The following is a 26,460-nucleotide window of genomic DNA, read 5'->3' as shown; positions in this document are numbered from 1 at the left end:
ATTATTTTGCCTTTTTGGAGTCATATTTCTTCCGTCGGATTGGCAGCGTAAGCGTCATAACCCTGGAACATGCGTTGTAAACCTGGAAATAATTTCTGGTGAATATAATTGAAAAATGTTGTAACCTTGCAATGTCATAAGCCAAAACAGTTGTAAACTGGGGACTGCCTGCATATACAGTCTTACCCCTATATACGAAAGTCCCACCGTACGAAAAATCCTGGTTACATAGGCAAAGATGAAGATTTTTTGCTTCTGTGTATGAAAATAATTCAGGTCGTGAAAGGTTGTACTGTAAAGTCCGAGATTCGCCCGGGCCGCCAAGAACAATTTTAAAACTCACGCGCTGCCAACTCAGAAGACTCGCCACCATCCTCCCGCTCTCCCATTGGTTCCTGATGTTAGTTACTGCTGTAAGATCCTGCTCTCCTATTGGTCAGCATCTATCCCATCATGCATCTACGTAAAGGAGTTCCTCGACCATTTTGTTTCGGCAGTGTTATCGTACACGTGGAATTCGTTTGTTCACGTAGATTTTGTTCGTTAATGTAAATTCGTGTTAGTGATTTCACTTTTGTTGTACTGTTGATTACTTATTGTGTTGTGTGTGAACTTAATTACTTACGTTATTAGCCATGGGACCCAAGAATGTAGCTGAAGTTCACTGAAAGAAGAGGATGATTTCTATGGAGACAAAGATGGAGATAATCAAGAAGTATGAGGCTGGCATGCAGTTGAGTGTGATCGCTGAGGAATACGGCCAAAATCCGTCGACAATAGGCACCATCCTTGAGCAGAAGGAAGCCATCAAAGCAGCTACACCTTCCAAGGGCATGACTATTTTTTTCCAACAAGGAGTCACATGCAAGATGAGATAGAGAGGCTGCTTCTCGTATGGTTTAAGGACAAGGAAATTGCTTGTGATACGATAACCAAGACGGCAATCTGCCAGAAGGCCAGCGCCATTTTCAGTGATCTGAGTGCTCAGGCTGAAGACGACACAGGAGAAGGAATATCAAAGGCAACCCCAGACTTCAAGGCTTCTCGGGGTTGGTTTGATAAAATTCATAAACGGACTGGCATCCATTCGGTGGTGCGGCATGGGGAGGCTGCCAGCTCGGACACGAAAGCGGCCCAAGCCTTTGTTAAGACATTCGACGAGATGACAATCAAGGAAGGCTACTGTTCTCAGCAAGTCTGCAACTGTGACGAGACTGGCCTTTTTTGGAAAAAAATGCATCGTTGGACGTACATCACGGAGGAAGAGAAGAAGTTACCCGGGCATAAGCTTATGAAAGACAGGCTTACGCTTGCACTTTGTTCTAATGCCAGTGGGAATTGTAAGGTGAAGCCCCTACTTGTGTATCACTCCGAGACTCCTCGAGCCTTCAAGGCTCACAAAGTGCTAAAGGAGAAGCTTCCAGTGATGTGGAGGACTAATGCGATAGCCTGGGTAACGAGACTTTTGTTCACCGAGTGGGTAAATCTGTGTTTCGGCCTGACAGTGAAGAAATTCTTGGAAGAGAAGCGCCTCCCTATTAAATGTCTGCTGGTGTTGGACAATGCCCCTGCTCACCCTCCTGGCCTTGAGGAAGATATCCTAGCAGATTATTCTTTAATCAAGGTTCTTTATCTTCCGCCTAACATCATCCCTCTCCTCCAGCCCATGGACCAGCAAGTGATATCGAACTTCAAGAAGCTGTATACAAAACATCTTTTCAAGAGATGTTTCGACATTACCGATACCACAAACCTCGCCCTGCCTGAATTTGGAAGATTCATTTCGATGTTGTGATATGCATCCGACTCATCGATCAAGCTTGGCAGGAGGTTTTGAGGTGAACCTTGAATTCTTTGTGTAGGAAACTGGCCTGATGCCGTATCTGCCCGAGACTTCGAGGCATTCAACGTGGGCGAAGCTGATGCAGATTCAGAAACAGTTGACGATCCTGAAACTTTCGCAACCAGATCTTGACGAGATCGTTGCACTCGGCAAGTTCATGGGGCTGGTCGTCGACGGTGATGACATCAATGACCTCCAGGAGCACCAAGAGGAGCTTATGACAGACGACCTGAAGGAGTTGGAGGCCATGCAACATAACTTCATTGAAGAAGAGTTCTCTAGCAGCGGTGACGAGGAGGAGGAGGAGGAGGAGGATCCTATGACAACGGCAGAAATTAGATATGTTCTAGCTGCTTTTCATAAAGTGCAATCATTTGTAGAAAAGAGACACCCCAAAAAGGTTTACACAGGTTGTAATGCCCATGCAGTTCAATGACGTTTGCCCGAGTCGTGTTAGGAACATTTTTAAAAGCAGGCAGAAGCAATCTTCCTTGGATAGTTACTTTTTAAAGAGGCCTTTAGTAGTAAGCAAACAGGAAGGTCCAAGTGATACGAAAAAACAGAAAATTGAAAGTGGTGAAGATAATGAAATTTTGTTAAATAATAAGTTTTTGTAATGTTAAGTGTTAATGTTTTCTGCCATTTTTTAATGTGTTTCGTAAAGTTAAGTGTTTATGTTTTCTGCCGTTTGTCCTCCTCCTCTGTTGCCACTTTCAGACATAGCCTCACTTGTAAGGTAAGGTTCCACATTTTACTACATACGTACGTACATGTACGTACAGTATTTCTTGTACCCTTTACACTAATACACTTTATTTACAAGTACAGTAATGGTTAGGTTAGGTATTGAATAGTCCAAATTGTTGTATTTCATTGTTTATTGGTCAATTTAGCTTTAATATAAAATTTACTGTGGTGTTTTTGTAGGGCTTGGAATGAGTTAGGCAATTTATACGTAAAACATAGTTCTGGATACGAAAAAATCAGGTTACGAAGGCCACTTCATAACGGATTAATTTCGTAACCTGAGGCACTATTGTATTAACAAAGCCTACCAAACAAACTACGTATACAGGCAGTCCCCGGGTTACGACGGTGTCGGCTTACGACGTTCTGAGGTTACAATGCTTGTCAATAGACGTTATTTCACGGGTTACAACGCATGTTCCAGGGTTACGACTCATGTTCCAGGGTTACGACGCCTACAACGCTCATCTGGGAGATGAAATATGACACCAAAAATGCAAAATAATCAATACTTGAAGGTTTTTTTGATGAAAAATGCCATAAGAATGCAGTTTACATAGTTTTCAATGCACCCAAAGCATTAAAAGTAAGGTTTTCTTAGGATTTTTGACGATGTTCCGGCTTACGACGATTTTCGGCTTACGAAGCGTCTCAAGAACGGAATCCCCGTCGTAACCCGGGGACCGCCTGTATACAGGTACTGCCCGGCTTATGACGTTCCGAGGTTACAGTGCTTTTCAATTATATTTATCAGAAATTATTTCCAGGTTTACAACACGTTCCAGGGTTACGAGGCTTACAACGCTGAATTTGCAGAAGAAATAGGACTCCAAAAATGCAAAATAATCAATATTTGAAGTTTTTTTTTGAAAAATGCAATAAGAATGCAGTTTACATAGTTTTTAATGCACCCAAAGCATTAAAAGTAAAGTTTTCTTAATATTTTTGACGATGTTCTGGCTTACAACGCGTCTCAAGAACAGAACCCCCATGATAAACAGGGGCCTGCCTTTATAGGCATATCATTGTATATAGGTATAGGTTCATTGTTCATCTTTTAAAAACTGATGGTATCTTAATACTGTACAGTGTATTTAACAATTTATTATTGTAATTCTAATTTCAATTAACTATGGTTGTCTATCTTTATCAGCAATGAGTCACTGCCATTTTGTTGGAGTTGGGTACTATTTTAGCATGTGCAGTACAGGTATGAAATAAGTGAATGGTGCAATAAATTACTGCATTACTACTGCTGCACCTTGGAATCAGACACGTGCAGTTCATTAACCCTATATGACCTTTCAACTTTTGAACCTTTAGTATATGATAACCAGAGAGCAAGAATGATTTTAGTAACAATACATATTTCCTATATAACAGTATTATGGAGGTAACAGGTATTGTATTGGTGCATCCCTACTGTCAAATGGAAGGGATGGGAAAATTTAGCATTAGAGCCACAATACCATTATATAAAAAAAATTGGCAGACAGTGTTAGTTGAAAAAATGTGATGTCATCAGTACTATATTCTATGCAGAGGTTACTTATGAGGGTATGCTAAAACCTAGAGTTGTCTTAATGAGTACATATTGAGTTAACCTTATTTTTGAGTGCTTCAGTGGCGTGGTCGGTATGGTGTTGGCATCCCACCTTGCTGGTCGTGGGTTCGATTCTCGGCCATTCCAATGAGGAGCAAGAGATTTGTATTTCTGGTGATAGAAGTTCACTCTCGACGTGGTTCAGAAGTCACGTAAAGCCATTGGTCCCGTTGCTGAATAACCACTGGTTCCATGCAACATAAGAGCACCATGCACACAAACAAAAAACCCTTATTTTTGAAAGATTATTTTGTGTCAGTAGATCTTTGATTTTTTTGGTGAAATCAAATTTTTCATGTTTTTAGATTGAGTGTAATGCAATGTCATCGTTTTTTTCCTACCTTCTTCCTCTTATTCCCCATCTTGGTATCATAGATGACGTAGACTGCCTTGGCTACATACTTCCCTATACATCACTCAAAAAAGTTTCACCCTTAGACCTTATGTAAAAACCAGGACACTCTTTCTTGAACATACAACTACAGACCCCAACATTACATTTTTGAGGATTCTTTTCCCTAAACACAGCTCCCTTTTTATGTGGTTCCTGATGCTTTTTTACTCTTGTATCTGACATAACTTGACACTTTCGTGGGCTTAAGGTGGATTAAATACACACTTCGTGTAAAGTACTCACATATTTATTAGCCTATTCACTACGTTACTGGTGCTTTATCTTATTACTAGACATAATGTTACTGTCCTGATCTTGGCAGCCCTTTTTGGATACTGGTTACATTCTTTGTTCTACATTTGACCTGGTCCCGCCAGCATTTCAAAGTAAAAAAAATAGTAATGTATCGCTTTATCAGGGTTATAACAGTGTCAAGTAGACCCTTCATTTCATATTGGAAGTCCTTGGCCTGGACAACTCGTTTCTTCCCAACCTAAGTTTAAATTTATGCAAAATGACCAATGGATTTATTGTGGAAAGTATGTTTAAAAAAACAAGATTTTTATTTATTCACTACAAATTTTCCCTGCTTGGAGCACATTCTTCCTGTCAAAGATGTAGTGAAAATTAATTTCTATGCGCATGCTGATACTCTGTACTCAATTACTGAGATTAGCTCCTCTTCTTCCTTTGGAAGTTTTGTGTGAGACATCACATGATGAATGAAATGGGTGCTAGATTTGGTAAGGTTGTATTAAGATTTTTTTTTCTTAATTGCATCTTGTGAAGGACACAACCATTGATGATGCTCCCGTTGCACCAAGTACAAATGGAATTGATGTGCAAGAAGAGGAATTAGATTTGAGCATTGACAAGATTACAACATCACTCACTCTGGTGACACCCAGCCAAGCAGCCAAGTTAATGCAGCAAATTCAAGACAACCATATAGATTTCAAGTAAGTCATGAAGATAGTGTATTAATTATCTCCCTTTCTCTTCTTTGGTGTAATAGCTACCTCTTTGTCTCTCAGACCTTATTTTCATGAAGAATTTGGCATTATATAGAGAGCAAAGCAAGCAAATGGTTATTTAGTGCATAGTTTCCTAAATGCAGTGTATACATGTATGTATGTGTGCACAATGAAAATTTATGTATAAAATTACTGTATTAAGTACGATATATTATTGAGTAAATCTCAGTAAAAATACTGTACACGAGAGAGAATATACAGTGTACAGTACACTACTGAAGAACATTTAAAAATGTACTTGAAACATTTTAAATAGTGGAGAGGTGACAATAAAGCAGTATCTAAAGAGGGTTGACACAACCCACTACTAGTACAGTTTGCTAAAAATCTCCTTAACACTCCTTGCTTATTGACCAATTCAATTTCTGATTGAATCGTAGGGACAGATCTGGGTCTGTTTTGTCTTTTCGGATTCCCTTTTTAGCTAATTTTTTATTATTGCTGTCTAATATAGCATGCCTTATTAGTAATGGGATTAAGGGTAATTGCTAATGACAGATGTTGATGGTTGGGGGGGGGGCACTTAGCTCTCAGGGTATGGTATTTTGGCATTCACCTCCACAGAAATCACTAGAGAACAATGGTTAAGCAGCTTTATGCAGGAATACTAATTACTCTGTATTTATGTTAGGACAAATGGAATGCGTTTTATATAAATATATATTTAACTGGGAGCAAAAACATTTTACTGTATAGTAGACATAAAACATTGCTAAATATAAACAAACACAAGCTGGACACGAAAAGAAGAATTAGGCTGACAGCTATGATAAAGGACATAAGAGGAAAGACAGAGTACTAAGTACTTCCCTCACTGCTATGTAGCATTCCATCTTAGCCTGCCATACTAAACTGCCAAATTTACAGTCTCATTAGCTAATGCGTGATCAAGTGCAGCAGTCTTTTAACATAAATTTTTATTTTATTTATTTAGAATATTGACTATGATATGTTTCACTTGACTGGTTTGACAGTTTCAGCTTAGCTTGATTTCATAATGCTTTTCTGATTTAGACTAAGAACTTAGATCCTAAATAAGAAAAGAATTGTTTTGTGACTACTGCATATTTACAGTTTTTCTGTTTTTTTTTTTTTTTTTCTTTTTGTTACAGGTTCATGGGGCAGGTTTTTAATGATGGAGTTGACCCACCTTTGATATGTGGTTCATGCCAGAAAGAGGGTCATTGTAAAGCAGACTGCCGAGAAGATGAATTACCGCCACTGAAACCGTTACCACCAATGAAGCCTTCTTTTACTAATCAGCTGTCTACAATTTTTGAAAAGTTAACAAGTAATTTTTTATATGTTTTGTTCAGCTTTTTCTTAAGAATAATATTTTGTGGAGGCTTGATAAGGATGTATCAACAAGACTCAAACCTGTTTTATATATATATAATTCTGATTTGTAGCTCCTAGTCATGGTCTGATAAACTAAGATCTGAATAGCTGAATAAATTAATAAAACAATGGATAGCACTGGGCATTGAACAACCCATATAAGCCAAAGCTTAAATGTATACTAGAGTGCAGGTGTATGGTAACAGTTAAAAATGTCATACTTTGACACAAATTTCAACCAACAGCTAGTTCTGCACCTCTTGTGATGTGAGCCCCTCAATTCACCATATCTGTTTGCGTCATGTCTCCCCTGTCATAGTCCCTTTGGTTTTTTGTGCCCTTGTCCTGTTTTGGACTTTTTTTTTTTTTTTTCTTCTTCTTCCTAATGACTTCATGTTGCCGCAGTTGTTACGGAATATATGCTTATCTCATGAAATTCTTCTCTGCCCTTTCTATAGTGGCTGTTCATTCCTCTTCAAGTACTCCTTAACACAGCATTCTTCTCCAAGCATTTCAAGATTCATTTCATGCTCTTATTTGTCATGTTCATCTCAGACTTCTTTGCAGCTAACTTCTTAAGGATGAATCGCCTTTGGCAGGTATCCTCGCTATGTCTGTTGAATTTTTCGTTTGTCCACTTATCTTGCTATCTATTAGGGCCATTAATTGTTGCTCTTCATCTGGAGAGTTGGAAGACTGTCAGGATGATGACATAGGTCTTTCTCAATCAAGCTCAGGTGTTGGCTTTCTTTTCTTGTTGATCATTTGGCCACTGGCTGTCGCCCTCTTTGATTTTCCTTTCATTTCGATGGGTTTTCTTGTACAGGGATCTGTTCTCTAGACTGACATTCTTCTTCCCCATACTTCATTTTGTTTACTCCCACCTCCTTTATCCTTCATGATTTGCTTTTGCCAGTAGTTACACCATGGATTGTTAGGGTTTTCTTTCCCCTCAGGCATATCTCGGTTCTTTTTGCACCTGATATTGCACACAGGTGAGTTAGTCTTGTGTGCTCCACTCCAGATAGAGCTGAGGGAGGTATAAGTCTGTGCTTGTTGTTGTCTGCTGTTTTTATCCCTTGTTTTTCCCCTTCATCTTTGTCTTTAGGGTGAATTTTGCCTTCATTTTTCTAGCTTCGCTGTCATTCTCTTGTGTGTTGTTGTCATCATCCTTATTTAGTGTTTCTAATTCCTGAATTCTCATTATCATATTGGCAGCCTGTTGACCCCACAGGGGGATGCCATCAGTGGACTTCACATGGTGCATAGTAAGCATTCTTAAGGGTCTTTGCAGCATCCCTACTGCAACCTCTCATTTATCTTAACTGTACCACCGTTTATATTCTCTTTCTTCCATGTGACTTTCCTACCTCTTAAAAATTGTTTCCCAGGGCAACTTGGAGGTTTTCCTCCTGTTACACCTTTAAAACCTCCGTACCATCAATTTCCCTTTCAGCTCTGAATGATCTCAAAGGTCCCAGTGCTTGGCTTTGGCCTATTTGACCCTTTTAATCAACTCAAGATATGGATGCCCAGAGAAGTTACACCCTGCCTAACCCTCCTCCCTCCCCCTGGCCAGTCAGACTGATGTTGGTGAATATCACTTGTCTTAGATGGAGTCTTTGTTCCATTTTTCAATTTAGGGCCTCGCCTGCTGTCACAGCAGTCTCTTTCCTCTATTGCAGGAACATGGCATTTACTGTTGGGTTAAATAATGGATGGCCTCACCAAAAGAAGACCCAGTCATGACACTAGTAGGCATCTAGACTGAAACTGCCATGGCTGTGACCCCCTGAGATACACTTACACAATGTGATCCATGACCATGACCTCTTTGCTTAGGAGAGTACAGAAATACCCTGAACTTGCACAATTCGAATTGCGCAAATTCACAAATACACAAACTTTTCATTGGAACCTAACTAATTGTCATGCTCAAGTTTTTTGCAGATACACGAACATTTGCGAATCCTCAAGAAACTTTTTGAAGGTGTTTATATTAAATATTTTTATGTGATTTGTAAGTTTAAAAGCTTTTGTCTGTAAATAGAAAACCATTAATTTAAAATAATTTCTCTCTCTCTCTCTCTCTCTCTCTCTCCTCTCTCTCTATCTCTCTCTCCTCTCTCACTCTCTCTCTCTCGCTTCTCTCTCTCTCTCTCTCTCTCTCTCTCTCTCTCTCTCTCTCTCTCTCTCTCTCTCTCTCTCTCTCTCTGAATTTTTATGGTACATGCATATGCTTATTTGTTTTGTGTGATAAATAATTCTCTCTCTCTCTCTCTCTCTCTCTCTCTCTCTCTCCTCCTCTCCGCTCTCTCTCTCTCTCTCTCTCTCTCTGCTCATCTCTCTCTCTTCCTCCTCTCTCTCTCTCTCTGAGATGAGAGAATTTTTATGGTACATGCATATGCTTATTTGTTTTGTGTGATAAATAAGTAATTTACTTATGTAAGATCTAATTTTCAACTTAAAAAGGTTAATAAGATTAAATAATAATAATATAATAATAATAATGATAATAATAATATAACTGTACTAATTACAAAATTTGTATGTGATACATAATTTAGATAAACAATCTTTTCTTTCATCTTTTGTTAACTGTTGAAGAGAAGCTAAAAGGCAAAGCACTCTCTCTCTCTCTCTCTCTCTCTCTCTCTCTCTCTCTCTCTCTCTCTCTCTCTCTCTCTCTCTCTCTCTCTCTCTCTCTCTGTGTGCGTGTGCGTGGGTGTGCGTGCGTGCATGCTTGGGAAGGACATAAATATAGTAAACAAGAGGACCTGGGAGTCATTATTACCAAGGACTTAAAATCCACAAAAGTTGCATAAAGGATGAAAAGAAGGCACAGAAATTAGTGGGATACATAAAGAGGCAGTTCAAATACAGAAACAAGGAAACGGTGCTGCAGTTCTACACATCAGTAGTTAGACCTCATCTTGAATATGCAGTAGTTTTGATCACCAACAATAAGAAAGGACATAAATAGATTAGAAGGGGTACAAGAAAGAGCAACAAAGTTAATTCCATCAATCAGGCAAATAGGTTACCAAAGATGACTAGAGAGCCAGAGCCTGAACATGTATGGCTTAGAAACAATGATTGTGTGGACAGCTAATAGAAACATTCAAAATACTGAAAGGCATAACAAAAGTAGACTGTAACCAATTTGCATTAAACGAAAACCAGACAAGAAATAATGGATGGAAACTAGAATTGAAGAGATACAACACATCCCATTGTGGGAACTTCTTTACTTACAAGATATTTGACACTTAGAGTAAACTGCTACCAGAAGTTGTAAACAGCAACAGTGTGGAAGAGTTTAAAAGAAAGCTAGACAAAATTATTAGGACACTGAATGAACAGTAAAACCTGCTCCAAGAGATAAGTAAGCACACGATGTCTCTTGGATGAACTAATAAGTCTTTGAGACATCTTAATCTTTGTAACTCCTTCTAACTCTCTCGTAGTTAGCACTTACTCATATTTTACAACCTATTTTTCTGTACCTCTACCTGTTGAGGAGATCATTTTAAATTGATCTAATTTTATCTGTACTGTCTATGAACTGTAATATGCAGTTTAAAACATGGATGCATATCTAAGAGTAAATTCGTCTTTCTAAAACAGGCATGTAATTAAGAGTTGTATTAGTCAAAATAAAAGACACTGTTTGTTCATAGAAAAGAATTTCAGAACAAAGAAAAAGAGACAGAATAAAGAAGGGGCAATATCCCCTCAAAACACAGACCAATGTTACACAAAACACAGGTGATGATGAAGCAGAGGAAAGGGCATGAGGCACATCTACTGCAACTGCGTCTGTCCCAAAGGAAGGTCAACATGGGAATCATGGAAGACCATCTAAAAACATTGATGTCCACTGGACTTCTGGGCTCGATAAATAAGGAACAAAAAACCAGCTTGAGGGGAGGAGAGCAAAGTGAAAGTCAACTCTCCAAGGTGGTTAAAGAAAGACTGGTGCATCATGAGGTTACAAGCCCTGTCAGTGACCAGCATCCACCTTGTATATACATGAGTTGCCAGATGCCACAGATTCCTTGCATTGCAATCTTGGATTCTTTTTAACCGTTTTCCAGCTGGCACTAGAAGATTATCCTATTGTTAAGATCAAAGGTTAGTTAGCTATGAAAAATATAAATTTATTAAAAATTTGTCATGTTGAGAATTCTAAAAGTAGATCGGTCGAAAGTGGGAAAGAGAGAAATATAGTATACGTAATCTTCATAAACTCCTATATTTTTATGTCAATCATTTCTTTCTTTTTTAAAGGGTAAGCTAACTTTAAAATGAAATTACAGTAACTTTAATTTCATTTAAAAGTTAGTTTAATACTTAGGGAGCAGGATTAGGGCCATATTTAGTTTTTAAACTCTAGAAATAATAAATTATTACCATTTGTAGAGACTGCCAAACTTATGCGAAAATTTGCCTTGCACCAGAGGGTCTGGAACCTAACCTCGCATAATTTCGGGGTATGACTGTATTAACAGTTCTTGTATTGTGGACCCTAAGGAGAATAGCAGCTTGAAGGTCAAGACTTTTCATTTGAACTTGACAGCAACTGGCCTGGTGACCTCCCTTGAAAGACCTCAGTTCTAAACCAGTGAAGGTTTTTACTGATGATGACAGTTTGGTCTCCCATGGTCGATGCAGTCAGTCCTGATGTAGAATTTTGGGGTAACAATTGCATGTCACATGCAGTATGCTGTAAGGGTTTTCTCTTATTCTAATAATAGGGGCTGCTCCTCTTTCACTTGACTATAAGAGTGCTCCATGCTTTTGCAGCAAACATGTCACACTACATATGAAAAATGAGACAGTTACCTGCTATGGATCAAGGGATCTCGATAGTACATACATTGCTAATACTACTGCTCATACCTTTGTTTAACAAAGGACTGCTGAGTCTGGTACAACCATGCTCTCAAGTTATGCATCATGATTCTTTGTGTATCATCCAAAATCTCAGACTCAGTGTAACAGTTGCTAAGTAGTGTTAAGCTTTTTATTTTCTTCACAATGTCATATAAGTTGATAAGTTTGGAAATTCACAGCTGACACTATTTTCCTTATGGGTATATGAATATGTTCTTGTTTATGCTTTGGTGTAATTTGTAATCTATGTGACGTGAATTAATTTTTGATAAGTTTGGAAATTCACAGCTGACACTATTTTCCTTATGGGTATATGAATATGTTCTTGTTTATGCTTTGGTGTAATTTGTAATCTATGTGACGTGAATTAATTTTTTTTCTTATATTGCTTAGAACAAAGTTTTCTGGGAATTTTGAAGTTTTAGGCTGTGCTCAAATTGCTTGTATGTATTTCTTTGTCCCATTCTGCAAGAGGAACTTTCATGAGTCCTACTTTCATCAGGTTTCTTCAATCTGGTGTGGAGGCCATTTCATACCTGGGGCATCTTAATGCAAATTTGTGGGCTAACTTGCCACTACTTGGAAGAGACGCAGCCCTCTCTAAAGTAGCTAATTCAGTGAATACAGATTCATTGTTGTCTTTACATATTGGAAATCTCTTAGAATCCCAGCTTTTACCTAGGGAACAGTTGGAGGCTGCGATAGACAGATGGCGGGCTGATAATAATGATAGGCTTTTCCAACAAGCGGTGACTAAATTGTTGGCTCAGTCTCGCCTGCCAGCTCCAGGCAGTAGGCATTCCCCTGCCAGGAAGACTTCAAGACCATTGACTTCAGCTAGAGCTTCTCAACCAGCTCTGACTCCAAGGAAGCAGCTGCTGCAGCGCCCCTTTTCAGTCTCGCTCTTTAAGAACAGGGTGGGGGACTAGGCACAGGGGCAGGGACAAGGACAGGGGAGGATGTTGATAGAGGGGCTGCTACTCCCTGCCTGTTGCCATGGATGAGGGAATGCTTGGCAAGCCATTGGGCTACTTGGCAAGTGCATGTAGCAGAACCATGGGTACTATTAGATGTCCTCTGGGTAGGGTATCTACTCCCGTTTGACTTCTTTCTTCTTCTCTCCAATCATCCTCTCCTACACTGATGTACAGTGGGCCCTTTGTATTTGCGTTCTCCGTATTCGGCGATTTTGCTCTGGACCATATCTACCCATTATTTGCAGGGAATTCACTTATTCGCGGGGTTTTCCGATAATAAATAATCACTAATTAGTGTATTTTGATGTTATTTTCATGCCTAAATACATTTTTATGATACAAAAATTATTTTCTAATTTTAAAATATTAATATTGATCAATACTGTATTAGTAAGTTGAATAAGATTAAATGGTATCACATCATAACAATAATAATTCTCTCTCTTACAGAGATTTATGTTTTTTGTATGATAAGTAAATGATTTACTAATTTTCAAATTTTAATGATAGTGTAAAGGGCAATCAATTCATTAAAGAACACTACAGTGAATTAGTAAGATTTTAGTATATAAATTTATAAAATTATGTAAGAATGATGGAAATCGCAGTCTTTACGCATCTTTCAAACTCCAGGTCCAAGCTGAGGTCCAACAGCTGTCAAATATTTCAAGTAATGTGACAGAAGGGAGTGTGTGTTGCCTACTCAAGATCATGTAAATTCTCTCTCTCTCTCTCTCTCTCTCTCTCTCTCTCTCTCTCTCTCTCTCTCTCTCTCTCTCTGACAGAGATGTGTTTTTTGTATGATAAATAAATGATTTAATAATATTCAGATATCAATATTAATGTAAACAGCAATAATATACTAAAGTGAATTAGCAAGATTTTAGTTTATAAATAAAAAAATTATGTAAGAATGAAAGAAAATCCATTTAACCCCGCATCTTGTCTTTGAACTTCAGGTAGCCAAGCTGAGATGGCTTGGGTCCAACAGCTGTCAAATATATCAAGTAATGTGACAGAAGGGAGTGTGTGTTGCCTACTCAAGATCATGTAAATTCTCTCTCTCTCTCTCTCTCTCTCTCTCTCTCTCTCTCTCTCTCTCTCTCTCTCTCTCTCTCTCTCTCTCACTGAGATGAGAGAATTTCTATGGTACATGTGTATGGTTATTAATATTTTTGCATAATAATGATAATATAACTAATTTCAAAATTTATTTGCGATAGTATTTTAAAGAAATACAATAATCTATCCTTGTCACTCTTTTAAATAAGGATAACTCTCTCTCTCTCTCTCTCTCTCTCTCTCTCTCTCTCTCTCTCTCTCTCTCTCTCTCTCTCTCTCTCTCTCTCTCTCTGTGTTTTGGGCTGGAAGTATGTATAAGTAATAAGTATGTCTTTAAGGGCAATATTACATTTTATGGTAAAATAATAATATATAGTACTAGTTGTTCCAACGCTGTATACTTACCCTGAACTACTTGTAGGAGAATCCTGGATGTCAATCCGGTACCGACCAGAAAAAACTGGTTATTTCCTCCTAACCCCCAGCCAGGTATGCCCCAGGGTCGAAGATCACGACCTCTGACCTGCAGTCCTTTCCTGGTCGCTGTATAGTTTGCACGCTCCAGCTCATCATCTGTTTACCGGCCCATTTCCCTTTGTCTTTCCTTATGTGGTGTGTGTGTGCCGCATGTGTGTGGTATTTTGGTTCTTATGGAAGCATCATTGCAACGGTGTTGCCCAGGTCCGGAAGGCAGGACCTGTGGGTCCTTCCTTTTGCCTTTTAAGATCGATCCTCACACTTTGTGTAGTAAGTGTCTTGCGTCACGTGGGCGGATCATCAATGGGATCTAGCCGCTACCAAGCGCAAGAAGAAACCTCATGCTCCAGCCAAGAAGGCTTCCTTGGAGGATCCACAGTAGGAGCACGAGCCGTGGCCCGGGAGGCCCTTCGCCGTCACCTGCTCCCTCTCAGGATTCCCCAGAAGGGCATCAGGAGTGTTCCCCCGTCCCCTCCCAGCGAGGCGACCTAGGTGAGTCCGCTGCTGGGTTTTCGCAAATGGCGGGACCCGAGGAGTCTGTGATGAGAGGTGTACAGGCGGACAGTTCTTCTTTTTTGCAGGAGTGCTGGGTTCGTGGTGGCCTGTGGGGACGCGTTGGTTGTGGCGCTACGCACCTCCAAGAGCTCGCCGCTAGCGACGGAGTGCGCTGCTCCTGAGCGAGGTATGCCGCTCGGTCCCCCGGGGATCCCCATGGGACTCCTCCTCCGCGCTCCCAGCCACCTCTGAGAGAGAGAGAGGGGGGGGGGGGGGGGGGATCGTCCAGGTAGACGTCGGGAGCTGACGGATTCTTCAGGTGTCCCCCTGGTCGGGCACTCCCTGTATCCCGGGTAGGTCCCCCCCTAAGGGAAGAGTCGTTTCCGCTTTGGGGCCCCTACTTTCCCCCCCACCAGGACGGAGGCTCTCGCTGGGAGGGGGAGCTCCCAGGGGGAGACCCTCCCTGTTCGCTCTCACTCCAATCACCCTGCCCGCTCTTCCCGCTAACCCTGGGACAGGAGTCGCCTCAGAAGAGACAGGAGGAGAGGCAGTTAATGGCAATAAAGATATTGATGGTACTCAATCAGCTGAGATTTTGAAAATGTAAACAATAACAAATGCAAATGGTCTAGGATGACATGTATATTTTGGAATACGTTTAACTTTTGCAAATGATCATTTCCTCCAGAAAATATTTAGGTATATGGAGCTTTTTGGCTTTTAGAATTGTGGAGAGAGATCGTACACCTGTACCAAAGTGAGAGCTTACTCATCCTGATGTCTAATTATGGTAATTATCCACATTAATTACAATTGTTTTGTTACCGTATCAATAGTTGTGTTGCTAGTGATTCACTTGAATTACCTACAATGATTACTATTATTACGTGTTTTGTTTACAGTGCCGATAGTTGTGACGCAATTATCGACACTTCAAGGGTTAGCTTATCATTGAAAATCTCAGCAGGATTTAAGGTTTGCTTTTTATTCTCGGCATATAAGATGACCCTCCATTTTGGGGGAGATTTTTTAAGGTTAAAAGGTCACCTTATATGCCGGCATATACAGCAGGCTATTAATGATAATCCAATTCTGATTGAAGTGTGAAAATACTATCATTTATGAATAATCAAGATAGAACTTGAAAAAATATGAAAAATTAAAAGAGCTATAAGTGATGAAAAAATAAAATCCAGGTGAAATGCATCTCTATTGGGCCCCTTACCCTATGTAACTTGAAAAACCATTAAACTATACCATGTTTCTTTCCTGAATATATCTAGTGAGAAGTAGTAATGTTTGTATTTCTCAGTGAAAGCATGCTAGAAACTTGTAAAGCTCACACAAGAAACTGATGGGTCTTGTATTCCCAGGGGATTTCGAGCCACGTCAAGAAGAAATAGAAGAGAGAGATAGAATAGTTGCAGATCTTCAGTTTTACATTCGACAGTTTTTTCAAGGAGTTACTTTAAAGTTGTTTGGTTCTTCTGCTAATGGCTTTGGATTCCAGCATTCTGATTTGGACATATGTCTTACTTTTGAAGGCAATCGAACTGGGGAGGTGAGACCATTATCATTTGATTCTTGTGTATATATTGAATTTTTCTGCATGCTTTAATTCGAAATTACTTTCTCAAAGTATTTTGTCTTTTAACAGTAAAACCAATACTTTATTTCTTAATCATCTTTGATATGGTATTACTTTTTAAAAATAATATTACCTGATATGGTATTACTTTTTTAAAATAATATTACCTAAATTTTGAATTACCTGATCAAAGTAATTAGTCTTTTAAGTATTAAAAGAAATTATTTATTCCTCCATCAAAAAAATCCTTTGAGTAATGTCATTTAAGTCACAATTAGATTCATTTCATCTATACAGGTTTTAAAGTTACCTGTCTGTATAAAGTTTAATACATATATGATTTTAAACAAATTTATGTAATGCCTTTTATGTGTATTATAATTAGACTCATAAAATCCATACAGTATTTGAATTTACTGGAAGTTATACAATTTTGATGTCCTCTCTTCACAGCATGAATTTTTCTACTTTTAGGAAAAGCTAAGCTTCCCAGTTTAGAAGATCTCTTTTTTTTGTATTGGGTGCCTCTTCTTGTTTCATTCTTGATAGGATTGAATCAAGGACATTGGTCATATATTTGTTATTGTTGTTAATTTCCTAGTATAATTTTATACATTGCTATTTGTATCTTAGACAGTCTTGAACAGTGGTTTGATTCTATTCTCATTCAAATTTATTATAGTGCATAATTTGGCTTTTGTTCACCACAATAACCAATAAAAATTACTTTGTCAGTCTAGTTAGTCTTTCAAGTAATTGACAACAGATGGTATTATTTTATCAGTGAACCTTGGCCTATCTTGCCTCATCTTGGGTGGTATTCTGGTGTCTTTTTAATTTGTGTAATAGTGACTTGATTAACCCTAAGAATCAGACTTAAAAAAATATATGCAGCACCCAAAACCCAAGTTGTGATTATAATTTTAAAAAATAGAATTATGTATTAGAAAAAACGTATGAATTGGGTATCATTTATAATTTTTGTAAAAGAGATCTCACAAGGGTTTGTAAATATAGTCATTTTTAAGTTCTCGTGGTAGGTAGGGAAAATTTTTTTTTCACACCATGTGCATTTCCATATCTTTCCATGGATATGTGTTTTTCTTAAACTGGCTGACCCCCAGTTTCAGAAAAAACATATCCATGGAAAGAGGATGATATGCAAATGCACATGGTGTGAAAAAAAAATTTTCCTACCTACCACGAGAACTTGAAAATAACTATAGTATTTACAACTGCTTGTGGGATCTCTTTTACAAGACAATTGTAAATTATACCAAGTTATAAATGTTTTTTTCTAATAAATTATTTTATTTTTTAAAATTATAATTACAACTCGCACAACATCATAACAGTTAAGAACCAAAATCAGTAACAAAATCCGAGTATATTTGTTGAAAAACAAAAATTTTTTTACTAGATGTTTTGAGGCATACATGCTTTTCTGATATTTCTTCTTTTTTCATGTGTTTTTTAATATTTCTTTGCACTTTCCTTTGCAAAATTACAATTACAGCTGACAACATACTATCATAAAAGATAAGAACTACAACTAGCTGCAATCTCTGGGTATATATATTAGCAAATGAATAAAAAATATCTTGGAAGAAAGAGGAGTATGACATTTCACCTTGAAGTCCAGAACACAACTAACCTCAAGAGACCTATTTGGCTAAAGGGACTTGAGAGTTCAGTTGCCAATTGAAGTAATGGGAACTTTTTGCCGCTTGATCTACCCAAATCGTGTGATGCATCTGCTGCTCAATCTACCCAAATCGTATGATGCGTAATATTGATACTCGCCAGGTATTCTGACTTGTTCAGAATAAGCAGAGCATTTAAAATTGTAAGAGATCATATAGCCTAAGCAAATTGAATTGTACCAACCTAATCGTGACTGCCCTTGTCATGCAGTTTCTTACTAAGTTGAAAGGAACCTGTCTACCAAACTTTTATAAACAAATGATGACTGAGCATTTTTGCTCAAGCACTACTAACATGTATATTTGCAATTAAATACATGAAGCAACGAAACAATCCTTTTCACAGCTAAATACAAACACAAAAACATAATATTTTTCCATATGATATGCATTTCCACTTTACTCAAATAAGGAAAACACAAAACTATGCCGCAGCTTGCGGTGAAGTACAATCTCTCTTGACGAAGTTTCGACTTTAGGAGTGAATCCGTCCACTGCTCAAAACCTGTTATCGCTACCCATATGAAGGTATACGTCCATTAAGGGTTAATCATTACTCTCAAATGCAGAATAAAGTTGCTTTTGTTTTTAATAGAAATATGTATTCAATGGGTAACTGGTGTAGTAACTTCTGTTTGGGGGTGAACTTGAGCAAAACTCAGTCTCATATCATGCCCCTATTCCATGAGTCACTTTGTTTAGGTAACATTGTAATATTGCCATGGGCTTCACATCTTTTCTCATTCTATTGAGTTTTATTTTAATGTATACATGTTAGCAATCTCTTTAGGTGCCGTAATGTAACATGTCCCTTCACTAAAAGTCTTCCATTTCTATTTTTTCTCTATAGATTTTGCCTAGGTATGCCTGCTTATAGCTTCATTGTAATGTTTTTTGATGTAGTAGAAGAGGTTAGAAACAATTGTTCTCTTGCCAGAGTAACTAATTAATTTCCACACCATGAGCAGTAGGTGTTTATTAGAACCATTAATTCATTTAACCTTTAAAACTGTGATCAATCATCCTGGCACAGTTGTTTGTGCTGACGTTCTTGAGTTTAAGAGAGGCTGTAATTTTACTAAAACTGTGATCAATCATCCTGGCACAGTTGTTAGTGCTGATGCTCTTGAGTTTAAGAGAGGCTGTAATTGTACATGGAAATGCCATGTACAGTTACATTGATATTTCAAACTTGTATTGTTCTTTATGTTAGCTTATTTTTACCAGTCTTATTTTATTATATTCACTCTTCTATTTTTTCATAGAAGAATTGTTGCAGTGAGTAAACTGGGATAAAATGAAACTTAGGAAGCTACATATTGAAATTGTGCTGTTTATTTATTATCCCACTTAGGATATTGACCACATCAAAGTGATAGAATCCTTGGCAGAAAAGTTGAAGAAGTACCGGCAATGTGGACACGTAATTGCCATAACAACTGCCAAGGTCCCCATTGTGAAGTTCTCCATCCGCCGGGCTTCGTTGGAAGGAGATCTTTCTCTCTATAACACCCTGGCCCTACAAAACACAAAGCTCTTGGCAACCTATGCCAAGATTGATCACCGGGTCAAGGTTAGTAGTACTGTATATTTTATTCCTAAGAAATGGTAGTGAATGGCTAAAATTTGATATATATTAAAAAACTTATAGAATCAAGAAATTACTTTGAATGTTGAGGTAACTTGAAAAATGAAAACAAGATCAATTGTGCCCTAGTGACATGTTACCAGATTGAGTATATAGTAGTACAGGCAGTCTCTGGTCATCGGCGATCTGGTTTTATGGTGTTTTTCTAGTGCTGATTTTCAGCACCAAAATGCCCCGATTTCCATTTATCTTTGCCAAAAATAGAGTATCAGTGCAGATACATACCTAACAGAGGCTCCATTAACTGGTTATCAGTGCCAAAATGCCAAAATTCAGTTATCGATGCCAATAAGCGCCGATTTTAGTTAACGACAATTTTCGCTCATCAAGCTGTCTGCGCAGAATCCCGCTGATAACCATAGACTGCCGGTACTGGTTAACCAGAAATCAGTAAAATTGTAAAAGTTATTTAAAGGCAATTTTGTTTACCATTAATATTTTAGATTCTGGTTTTATCAGTTAACCTGAAGTAATTTCTCAGTGTCAATACCATGTAACCCAAGGGAGTTGATTTTTAAGTATGTTTGGAAAAGTTGAGTAACTTTATTTTCATATAATAACTGAAGTATGTTATTAATAAAGTTTGTATTGGAATAAGAGGTTATTAAATTATTTTTTTGAGCTGTGGGAATTATAAGTTCAACTCTTACGGCTTTGTTAAAACCAAACTCAAGATAAAAGTCTTTCATCACACCATTTTTTTGGGATGGGTTTTCCTTTTGCAGTGCCTTGGATATGGTATGAAATATTTTGCCAAATTATGTGATATTGGGGACGCCTCTCGTGGATCCCTCTCTTCTTACGCTTACATTTTGATGGTGCTGCACTTCCTTCAGCAGTGCAAACCTCCAGTCATCCCAGTACTACAGGAGGTAGGTCGAAGTCAATTAATTGGTCAAATGTTACTTGTTTGGTTGAATTTTTAATTTTGAAAAGTGCAGCAGACTAGATTTACTTAGTTTTCTTGAAAACTTTTTTTTCTTTTTGTTTTTAGTTTAGTTGCTGTTATGTCCTCAAGGAGTTCCTTTCCATGGTCTACCAGAGCTTCATGGTGACCAGACTAATATCATAGAATCCTCATTTATCACATATGAATTTTGTAAAAATAGTTATATTATTATTATTTGAATGTCACCTCTTTCCTGCCTGATTCCCCAAAATCATGGCGCATAGTATTGTTACTCACCATGAGTCACTCCGTCCACCACCCAAAACCTGTTATTGCTACTTGTGAGAATGCCCATTTATTAAGGATTGAGCCACCCCTCTCTTAAAACTCCTGCCACTCTCCAACCCTTCTCTGTAGGTCCTCATTTTCTGCAGTACTCACGAGATCATCGGCGTACAGCAACTCCCACAGCTCTTTATTCCTGATCTCTTCACTCAACACATCCATGAACACAAACAAAAATAGGCTTAATGCTATCCCTGGTGTAATCCAACTTTTAACCAGCTTTTCTGGGACTTTCCTCTTCCTCAAACACCAAAACATCACTTATCTTGGGATTCTATCGTATGCTTTCTCTAGTCCATAAATGCACAGCAGACCTCCTGGTTTACCTCTAGCCTCTTTTCCTGTATCTTTCTTACTGTGAAGATGGCATCCAACATTCGTCTTCCTCTCATGAATCCATACTGCTGTTTCCCAATCTTTACAATCTCCCTTAATCTCTCATCCAGTAGCCTGTCTAAAACTTTCAGTCCATGCTTTGTTACCATACCCTCCCTCTCTTCTCTACCATCTCTTTCAGCCAGCCCAGTCCCAAACACTTGCTCAAGCAATGCTTGTTCAATTTCGTATTTTTACTGTATTGCAATCGAGTGTTTTTATATTGTATCAGTATGATAAATTTATTGTGGAATTCTGTTCTTTTATTTTCTTTATGTAAATTGTTAATGCTTTTATGTAATGCTTTTATGTACATACAGTAATGTTTTTACTATCTCTTCTACTCTCCTCAATAATATAAACACTACCTCCCTCTATTTCAAGTCAGCTGTGTGTCACTGCTGTAACATGATTATGTTCATCTTTTATGTTATATTTTATTGTGAAATGCTTTATTACTTTATTTATTTTGTTGAATATTGCTACCTTTAAACAGTATATTATAAAGAAAAACATATAAATACTACCTTTCCCACATTCTGATAAACACTTCCTACTCTCTGAAACACTTCCTACATAATTTTAACAAATTAAATTCTCTATGGGTACTCAGCACTGACTATACTACAACTTGAATGAAGATGACAATGAATTAGCAGTGCAGTACTGGTGACGATGAAGGTGATGATGATGAGATGAATGTATGTACTGCATACCCAAAAAGAGCATTGCAGCTCTTCATCAGACGCCATTTCATCAAGTGGTTCAGTATCTTCGCCCTCGTCCATAACTCCCGTTTTCACTAAATGTGTAGGCGTGACGGGAATCTTCTTACGAATGAGGAGCATAGTTATGGGGAGTTGCTGGCGCTCCTTTTTCTTCTTGACAAGGTTTTTATAAACTGAAATGCCACCCTTGATTGTATTTGAGAACTGCAATGAACGAGACATCCGGGGGTCCCATTCTTCAGCCAATTGCAAGTTGATCAAAGTGCTAGGGCAACCTCCTCTTCCTCAACCCCTAGTTCCTCCTGTTCCTCTTCCTCGCTTGCTGACTTCATCTCCATCAGGTCCTCATCTGTCAATGGTTGTGAGTGGGCATTGATCAGGCCACAGAGTGATACGTCTGGCCACAGATTTTTCCAGCTGGCATTTAAGGTTTTATTCTTCATCTCCTTTATGGCCTTCTGAATAGGAGACAGATGCATTAATTTAGTCACACCTGTAGCAAGGAGTCTTTGTCAAGAGTCCATAGCTTCAATGAGGTTTTGCTGGGAGTTTCATGTATAGAGAGCCTTAAAAGCCTGGATAACGCCTTGATCCTTGGCTTGAATCCGCGATGTGGTGTTCAACGGCAAAAACTCTTTCTACACATCATATGACAGGTCAACTGTGTCCTCTAGCATTGTCCATGATCAGAAGCACTTTGAATTTTGAGGCCTTTCTCTACCAGAATAAGCTTGACCTCCTGACTGAAGCACTGTTGTAACCAGTCAGATGTGAGGAGTTTCGTGATCCAGCCATTGGCGTCGTGCTTCCAGTACACAGGCAACACATTTATATTCTTTTGTTTATGGCCCTTTGGTTTTTCATTTATAAAATAAGCCCTGACATTATCATAAAGCCTAATAGCATTTCCACACACAATCAAATTTACACAATCTTTTTGGGCTTTAAAACCAAGGGCTTTGGCTTCATCCTTCATAATAAAAGTGTGAGATGGCATTTACTTCCAAATAACCCTGTTTCATCCATATTAAAAGCTTGTTCAGGCTTTTAATCCCCTTCCTCGATGATGGTTTTGAAAGTATTGTTCACATACTCCTCAGCTTCAGGTTTATTCTGGGTCATGGTAGTTGCCATCCTGGTCCTGGTCCTCATCACTGTTGTGAACATCAATGCTTTCAGCAAAAGTTTCATTAAGTTTCGTGGCCTTTGTGCAGGTGATGTTGATATCCAGCGAGATATTCTTCTTTATGTAGTCACTGATCCACAAGGCCAATGCAGGCAGGCTCCATCCTCACAATGACGTTATTGCAGAGTTATCACCCTCTTCATAGTGTTGTTAAAAGATACTGCTGCCGTCTTCCTTAAATTTTTTTTTATCCTTCTTTATGTACTGAACCAAAGATTCATTGATCCTGTAAAGGCAGCCTACAGCAGCGTAGCTTCTCTCTTCCTTTAGCATGTCAAGGAGTATCACCTTTTCTGTGATGGTAAGCATCTTCCTCAGGCACTTGGGTTTGGTACCAGAAGCCTTAGAGGGCGCAGAACGTTTGGCCAGCATATTAGAGTTTGAAATAAATACATCTTATAAAAACTTCACAAAAGCACAACACTGCAGAGCATCACTTATGCACAGAATCGGCATGGATGGAAGTGGGCAAAGCAAGATATGGATGGAAGTGGGCAAAGCAAGATGCTGTTAAGCGGGAGATGAAGGAGACTGGTGCTATGGTCACTTAGCCAATCAGTGCCCAAGATACAGAACACGGTGCTTTGGCTGGTCACTTCCTATCCATCATTCAGTAGTGTGCCATGTACAATCTCAACATGGGTAAACTAGCTCAAGCGGAAGCATCTGTACTACTCCATATGTGCGAGTGTTTGTCTATGTGACTGCTGTACGCTACATATTTTATTTCGGTTCTAAATTCATTGCATTCTGCATTATGTAAAGAAGATCAAGACACAGGTTTATCAAATATTTATTAAATATTTATTGAATAATTGAAAACAATGAAAAATCAACCAGTTTCTCTGCATACAGAAGTAGAGATTGTTAAAAGCAAAGGGAATAAAGGGGGAATGTTTGAAATTTTTTACATTAGAAAATGTTTATTTTAACACAAAAATAAGAAAATGTTTTCTACCACAAAAATATAAATTTAGGCTAGAAAATTATTATTTTACCACAAATAAAAATAATAAATACAGCAAAATCCTGCGATGTAGTGAAAAATCTGCGATACAAATTTAGATACATTAAATGGAAAAATCCACAATTCATTGAAACCACAATGAGTGAACTGTGATATAGCAAAGGACGACTGGACATTATTGGCCTTCTTCAGAAATGTTTCATTCGAAGAAGTCTGTGAATGTGTGAGGTGCTCATCAGTCAGTATTCTTAAAACATTATTGCCATGACTTGAACAAATTTGACTACACTGTGTATCAGTATGTGCTGTAATTAGTCCTGACCCCATAGGCATTACAATGCAAAACCAGGAGTCTTCCCACTGCAACCATACCTAGCATGCTTACATAGGTAAGTCAGTGCAGAACTTCACTCTAAATACCTAGTTTGTATTTAGTTGTTCTTTGTTACCAAAACCTTAAGGTATTTAGAGTAAAGAATAGAGCCTTGAAAATTGTGGTTTGACCTCAGACCAAAAATGGTTTGAGGTTTTTGGGATTAAAATTTAAGTGGTTAAGCCTTTAGTCACCTGTTGGTTTCTTTGTAAAGCTCCTTGAGGACAAAAGTTACTACACTATAAAAAAACAATTTTTGACGTAGAAAAACCTTATTTTTGGTAGTTACTGTTGAGTCCTCAAAACCCTCCCTCTTCCTTTGATGAAAAGGCATGGTATGTGAGCAAGGGATCATCCTGCATTGAACAACAGAGAGTAATGGCTCCCTGGTCTTGTACCAGTTCGTATTTAAACAATATGGCAGATGCGCATGCACAATAGTCACTTCCCCTTCTTGCAGGTTTTGATGTTGGAAAACTGGGTTCAGCTTCGCTAAAGTTAAGGGAAAATGCCCTCTTATCTTTGATTCCATTCGTACTCCATCACATGTTATAATGTTTATTATTATGACACTACGTGGCTACAAGACCAGCTAAAAGAGAATTCTTTAATATTAGTCCAGTCACCATGGAGTTCTGGTAGACCATGGAAGGGTAATTCCTTGAAGACTCAACAGCAACTACCAAAAATATATTTTTCCTATGTCAAAACTTTTTTTTTATACATTTGATCTCATGTTTTGCAATAAATTTTAATGAGTAATGATTTGATTACATTTAAATTTGCATGTCATAAATATGGATGTTACTTCTGATTTTTAGGGCTGTATTTTTTATTTTTGTTTCATTTGATATTGGATCTATTTGTAATTTCTTCCTCATTGCAGCTGTATGACCACACAAAGCAAGCTCCAGAACTGATCATTGATGGCCGAAATGCATGGTTTTTTGATGACCTGGATTCTTTGGTAAGTAGCACATTGTAGATTGTGAGGTTTTTGTACTACAAATGCTGTTGTAGGATTTAATTGTCATTGTAATCAACCTTTGCTGTGTTTACTTTTCACCAACAGGATAATCTTATTTTCCTGTAGTTCAGCTGTCTTTCCACATTATCCAGAGTGATGATGTGCTAGTTCTAATTTCTCTTTCAATTATAGCCTCATAGGTGTCATATATCCCCGCCATTTCTTCACCCTCTGGATGAGGGATCACTCCTTGAGGGGCATTTCATTTGGCACAATGTGGACATTTGTCAAAGTTTGTAGTTCTATTGTTCTTTACCCTATTTTTTTTTTATTTTTATAGTTTGGTTGGTTACTTGTACACACTATTCTGACATCCTAAATGAGTTTTGATGAAATATCATTCCATGATAATCGTACTAGACTTCATCTTCTTTGCTTTCATTTATTTTCAGTCCTTTCTTCTCCATAACATTCACCTGTCTTCTTAACGTACATAAAACCTCTTCCTTTAAATATTCTGATAATGCTAGATCATCTTCATACTGTATTTAATTGGAGGCTTCTATTCTCCATTGCCTTCCACTTTTTCATAATCAACCAATCTGTCTTAAAGAGCCCCTATTTGCAGTCTAAATGCCCCCAGATACATACATTCTGATATCTTGTGGATAGGAGAACCTATGACTCATCAGTCGGTATCAGGACTTCAAACGTCAATGTGAGGTCATCCATCATAGCCTGCATTTCTTTTTCTTCCTCATATCATTGTAGTGATTAACCCTTAAACGCCAAGTTGCTATTTACCAAAGTGTCTCTTGTATGCCG

The 26,460-nt window shown here is 38.1% G+C and overlaps 1 protein-coding gene across 4 annotated transcripts in view; it reads left to right on the top strand.

Annotated features, from left to right (window-relative positions):
- The window catches only part of LOC135206812 (terminal uridylyltransferase 7-like), a 294,251-nt gene that overhangs the window by 187,808 nt on the left and 79,983 nt on the right, over positions 1 to 26,460 (top strand). For all 4 annotated transcript variants that reach the window (XM_064238310.1, XM_064238303.1, XM_064238320.1 and 1 more), the window contains 6 exons: positions 5,377 to 5,546; positions 6,734 to 6,912; positions 16,240 to 16,427; positions 19,512 to 19,730; positions 20,531 to 20,677; positions 25,555 to 25,635. In XM_064238310.1, coding sequence (XP_064094380.1) covers positions 5,377 to 5,546; positions 6,734 to 6,912; positions 16,240 to 16,427; positions 19,512 to 19,730; positions 20,531 to 20,677; positions 25,555 to 25,635 — 984 coding nt within the window. The remainder of the gene's footprint in view (positions 1 to 5,376; positions 5,547 to 6,733; positions 6,913 to 16,239; positions 16,428 to 19,511; positions 19,731 to 20,530; positions 20,678 to 25,554; positions 25,636 to 26,460) is intronic.

The sequence above is a fragment of the Macrobrachium nipponense genome, chromosome 11 (assembly GCF_015104395.2).
Source record: "Macrobrachium nipponense isolate FS-2020 chromosome 11, ASM1510439v2, whole genome shotgun sequence".
Classification (NCBI taxonomy): Eukaryota; Metazoa; Arthropoda; class Malacostraca; order Decapoda; family Palaemonidae; genus Macrobrachium; species Macrobrachium nipponense.
This window is presented reverse-complemented; position numbering and strand designations above follow the sequence as displayed.